The following is a 6000-nucleotide window of genomic DNA, read 5'->3' on the forward strand; positions in this document are numbered from 1 at the left end:
CTATACACGGACTGGTCGAACTGATCTCCTCATCTCTGATATTTCCTCGCTGGTGGATCTAGCCTGTCTTCCAACTTTGATCCGACTGATTTTGACATTAATCCCAATTGGGATGTACGTACCAAGTTAAAAAGTTAATCAAGATTTAATCCACAATTTCCTGTGGGGGTCTGCATCGAGGCATTTTATGATCTCTGTGTCAGTGATCTGAGAAAACGACAGCAAAAAACTACTAACACCAAAGAGAATCTTACTGTTGCACAATGTTTGGCTATTGGTGATTTGCAACATCTATCTAATATTATCATCAAACCGTCCGACAAAGGCTCAAACATTGTGATCCAAGACAGGGTTAACTATGTGGCTGAAGCCAATCGTCAATTGCGTGACCATTTGTGTTATGCCGAGCTGTCTAAAAATCAATTTCCGGAAATACGTTCAGAACTCACAGCTCTATGTGCTAAGTGGTCAGATAAAGATTTATTAGAGGATGATTTGGTTAAATTCCTTGTTCCTTCATGCTAAACCATACCCATCATTTACTTTCTTCCCAAGACAAATAAATCACTTAAGCATCCCCCTGGCAGGCCGATAGTCACTTTACATGGCTCATTATTAGAGCATCTGGCACGATTCATTGATGAAAAGTTGTTTCCATTCGTATCAGTGCTGCCTTCTTATTTGCGGGATACTAAGGATTTTCTACGACATATTACTAACACCGCATGGGAGGAAGGACTTATCTTGGCAACTCTTGATGTGGTTTCATTGTTCACCTCTATTGACCACACAGTGGGGATAAATGCATGCAAATATTATCTGGACACTCGCTCACTTCAGGGTTCTTTTTTCCAGCATGTCAGAGGTACTGCCATAGGCAGTACATTTGCCCCTCCCTATGCCAATCTTATGATGGGGTGGTGAGAGGCAACCTTTTTATCTGATTTACTTTTGTCCAGTTTCCCCACTCAAATCATCTCATGATGGCGGCACATAGATGACGTTTTTATAATTTGGAAGGGGACGGAAAGTGATTGCCAATCTTTTGTAAAGAGCATCAACACCAAGAAGGTCAATCTCAGGTTCACAGAACGGTTGTACTGAAATTATCTACCTGGATGTAATTGTAATTCTTAATACATCAGGAATTCATACAGCATTACATAAGAAACCCTCTAATACTGGCCTGCCCTTGCATGCCAACAGCTGCCACCCACCTTCGTGCAAAAAAAGTATTCCTTATGGCGAATTAATCCACTTCCGTAGGAATCGCACTGATATTACTCGTTTGATCATCATTGTGCGTTGGCAGCTGTTGACTTTGGCTTAGGCGAGCTCACCAGCACCTGGTCAGCCAGACTGCATGCTGCTAGACATAGGTGGAAAAGTACTGACGGAGGTAAGAAGCCAACCAATTGTAGTGGACCATGTAATGAAGGGTCCTATAGTTTGTGTAACCAATAGAACGTACATTTAGTGACGTTCATAGTGGTCATTTTGAGAGGAGAGCTTAGTTGCCCCATCTGATGTTAAGTAGCCAATTATATTCATTCACTATCCCATACTAATATAGATCATATACTTAGATGATTTACTGAGAGCCAACTACTCTCCTTAGTAGGTTTTTGGAGTTTGCCACGTAGGATGACATTGGCAGTACGCAGGTTAACATCATTGATGACGAGTTTTGTGTATAAAAACTCTGTTTTTTAAAAGATGCTTGGAGTAAGAGGATCAAGCAAGTTCATTGATGTTCGCTATGCTCCCTGTTTTAGACAATTGAAAATAAAACAGTTATCCTTTTGCCAAATTACCTGCGGTGTTTCAATTAATGTATGAATAAAATCTGCATCCCCATTCATCTCTAGGGTACTGCTACTTGTCTTAAAGGGCTAGAGAGTCCAGTTCAATCCTGTCTTCACTCTCCTCTACTAGCCTCCTCCCTCCCTCCCCAGCTCTCAGACCTCCCTTGGTGCCCCTCCCGTCTACTCTCCTCTTTCTCGCCCGTTGCATCAGATGAGGTCTCTACACAGGTCCTCTCTATGAAAGTCTCCTACAAACACCTGCTCCCGCTCTTCCTGAATTATCAAGGACAACATTGCTTCCCTTGCACCAGCCTTGGCCGATTTCTGTAATCACTCCTTTGCCACTGGCTCCTTCCCGCTACCCCTCAAACACTACCTTGTTCATCCTCTCCACAAAAAGCCCTCTGCTGACCCCTCCTGCCAGGCTAACTACCCCACCTTCTCCATTAGCCCATTCCAGGGTAAACCTCTGGAGAAGCTGGCCATCTCCCAACTGATCCAACACACTGAATCCATGGTTGTCTCCACGACCATCAGTCTGGCTTCAGAGCAGCTGAGGCAGGGAACTGCTCTTCTGAACACCTGTGAAGACTTGCTCTCAAATCTCAATTCCAACTCTCCATCTGTTCTTACCCTCCTATTTCTTTCCTCTGCCTTTCACACGATCAATCATGCCACCCTGACGAATCGACTCCATGACAGCCTTGGCATCACAAGCCTGGCACTGGATTGGTTGACCTCTTTCCTCTCTAACCTTCCCAGGTTCAAATGAGCCTTTTTCTCTCACCTACCACTCTCTCCACCTGTGGCATCCCTCAATGCTCTACCCTCTTGCCGTGGCTCTTCAACATTTACCTTGCTCCTCTGGCCCATCTGATATCCTCTTCTCACCTCACTTCCAGTGTTATGCAGATGACACACAGCTCTCCTTCAAGCTTCCATCTTGTTCCTCCTCTCTCATCTCTGGCTATTCAGGCATGATGTGCTGCCAATGATCTCTGCCTAAATGCCAGTAAGGATGAGATCCTTCTCACTGGGACACCAGCTCCCTCCTACCCTCTAGCTGTCCTATATGGGTTCCCTCTCCTCACCCTCTTGGAAGGCAAAAAACCTTGGTGTCATCTTTGAATCCTCTCTCTGCTTCTCTCCTCACATCACAGACCTTGCCATAAGGGCCCACTTTCAGCTGCACCTCCTCAGAGGCATTCTCTGTTTCCTCACATTCCCCCATAAACTCAAAGTCTGCAGAGCTCCGGTCCTCTCTAGGCTGGACTACTGCAACAGCTGCTTCCTCAATCTTCCTCACCTCCCTTTGTCCCCTTCAACTAATCCAGAATAGGACTGAATGACTTATCCTTGGCCTCAAGCCCAGAGATCACATCTGTCCAGCCCTAAAATCTCTCCACTGGCTCCTGGTTGCTGCAAAGAACAAGTTAATGACCCTTTACATCACCCAAAAGTCTTTCTGGGCCCTGGGACCCCACTGCATCCCATTCACTCTCCCTAAATACCTCTCTGCTAGAGCCCTCCTGTCTTCTAGCTCCAACTCTCTGCTGATCAGACGCATCTCAAACCAGAGAGTGGGGGGTAGATCTCTCTCCTCCACAGGAGCCTCCCACTGGAATGATCTCCCTGCCCTGGAGCTGGACCCCCTTAAAACTCAGAATTCCCTTAAGAGCTTCCTTTTGTCTTCTTCCTTCCATTTCCTTCTACCCTGTTAACTCCCCGTCTGCCGCAGTGACTGGCTGATGGGCTCCAGGCCCCCACCAATTCCCACCTCCTCGCACTTAGCATGTGGACCCTTTCCACCTGTACCCCATACAATCCCTGGCACTTGACGTCTGTGCCTCCCCTTAGCACTTGCTTAGCCCCTGCTACCCAGTGGTTGCCTTCTCCCTACCCTTACCCCCTACCCCTTTCACTTTCTACTCTTTACCATGCACTTCCCTTCCCACCCTTGCATTTTGAAGTTCGCTGTACCAGCGCTTCTTCCTGCTCTCCCTTGCACTTCTTGTTACGGCACTTGCACTATCTGAATGTCAGAAGGCCTAGAAGTACCACTATTGTTATATGCCCCGATGCACCCACCATTTTTTGTCCTGTGGCACCTTGAAACACCATTTGTTGTATAAGCGCCTTACAGATATCCAATAAAATACAATTTAAATAAGATCATTGATTGGTGCCTGGGATTGTAAGTGTGTGGTGCTACATGTTCATTCACTCACTGTATTTTGTGAGTTTGGTTATGGTGACCAAGTGATAGATGCTGGACTCTGAGCCTGCATGTACCTCTATGTGTATGGTTTAGACATTGCTTTTCATGGAATTTATGGAAGTACACTCTCACACACGTTCAGTGATACAGTAGTTGCACACATGACAATCGTTTTTTCTCAATTGAGCCCTAGATTTTTGTTAAATCTCTTGTTTCTGGCCGACTCTGTTGCTTTTGTACGTTGAAGCATTGCGCTAAGCAAAATTACTGAAAGAAAGAGGGTGCCTTGGGTCTGCCTCTTTTTTGGGAATAGTAGAGTTTAGGTTTTGTGGAAAGTTGGATTTGCTCATCAATCCTTTAAGTTCTCAGCTCTCAGATGCGGTTGATAACAGGATTTGGAACAGGGATTGTTTTCTGGACATAAGCTGCTGCCTGAACCCCAATTTCCACTGCACAAAATGAGGAACAATTGCTTCCAGCATCATTTATTGGTCTTATTCCCGCAGTCAGGGGGAGTTTCCAGAGCACAGCACACACACGCACACACACGGACAAGCACAGGGTTTGGTATATTGCAGGAGTAGATGTCAAGCCAGTGGAGTGATTGTGCCTGGTGCAGAGGTAGCTTCTACTGCTGGATCACTATAGTAGTGAGCATTCACTCAATGTAATATGACAGAAAGTGTTGACCCAATAAATGCTCAGTTGGTGCAAGCCGATGAACCTTCATCTAAAGTAAACATCTACTTGTCTGCATATTGCACAAAGTGCGATCTGTTGAATTATTTGCTGTGTTTGCATCCATAGGGAATCATGGCCTGAGAAAGAAGAAATGCTGAGAAGTAAGATGACACAGATTCTAAAGTGCAAAGCCAAAGAAGGTTGTCTAGTTCTGCCAAGTCTTCCGACTCAAGTTGACTGCATTCTCGTAATACATTTCTTGGAAATGATCTGCACAGGAGTAGATGCCTTCCGCAAAGTTCTGAAAGATATGTCATCCCAGTTAAAAATAGGTGGCCACTTTCTCCTGAATGTACTCCTTGGGTGCACCTTCGTTATGGCTGGCCCATTCAAGTTCCCTGTTTTATGCCTAGACGAGGAATGTGTGAACCGGGCTGTGTGTGATGCAGGCTGTGTGATTAAAGAATCACAGAATAATCTGAGAGCTAATGACACCCAATGTTCTGTTACAGATTTTTCTAGTGCTCTGTGCCTTTTTGCATGTAAAGAAAGAAATGTGTAATATATTCATACTTCGGCAATACGAAAGAAAAGTGGAAATAGCTGCATGCTGATTCTTGGGTGTTCGATGATCATCTATCATGCTTGTATTGCATTTGGTGTTTGGTACTCGGCCTTGCTACAGTGGGTTGTTGGATTGCAAATATTTGACTGCATTTATTAAACGGCAATATTTTTCTTTGCAAAGTGTTTGCTTTTGTTCTCAAAAATAATTTCTTCTTTTAGACAAAACTTAAGTAAATATGTTTTCCAATGTGGCCAGCCAGTAAATGCCTAAATACCTGGATATCATGATTCTATATCTAATTGCTTTTACATTGTATTGATTAGCGCTTGCAGTAACCAGTAACATTGTGAGACTCTCCACTTAAATCAAGAAAAGAAAGCAATAAACATGTGTTTGCCAATGTCTATTGTCTCGATTTAATGGTATAGTTTCAACCATCTTCTCACCTTTCAATAAATGTATTACAATGTACTGAAGTCACATCTATAACAGCAGGGTGTCATCTTCACCTTTCAGTAGCGCAATGCCATTTCCGTGATCAGTGCTGTCTGATGGTAATGTACTCATATTGCTCTTTGGTCTGGATCCTGGCATGATGCATCTGATCACGGCATTCTAGAATCAGTGGATCTCCACTCTGCCATGGTCATTTCTCTAAAGAAAGGTATTTTTTATTCAGCTCTACCCATATTGCAATACTCATATGTTCCTATTCTACACAGATCCGG

At 44.3% G+C, this 6000-nt stretch overlaps 1 protein-coding gene across 1 annotated transcript in view; it reads left to right on the top strand.

The window, feature by feature from the left end:
* Positions 1-5676, top strand: part of LOC138527998 (indolethylamine N-methyltransferase-like) — an 87498-nt gene extending 81822 nt beyond the window's left edge. The window contains exon 3 of the mRNA XM_069639421.1: positions 4831-5676. Coding sequence (XP_069495522.1) covers positions 4831-5266 — 436 coding nt within the window. The 3' untranslated portion in view covers positions 5267-5676. The remainder of the gene's footprint in view (positions 1-4830) is intronic.
* The last annotated feature ends 324 nt before the right edge of the window (positions 5677-6000 follow it).

Source organism: Ambystoma mexicanum, chromosome 7q, assembly GCF_040938575.1.
Source record: "Ambystoma mexicanum isolate Mex_15411 chromosome 7q, UKY_AmexF1_1, whole genome shotgun sequence".
Lineage (NCBI taxonomy): Eukaryota > Metazoa > Chordata > Amphibia > Caudata > Ambystomatidae > Ambystoma > Ambystoma mexicanum.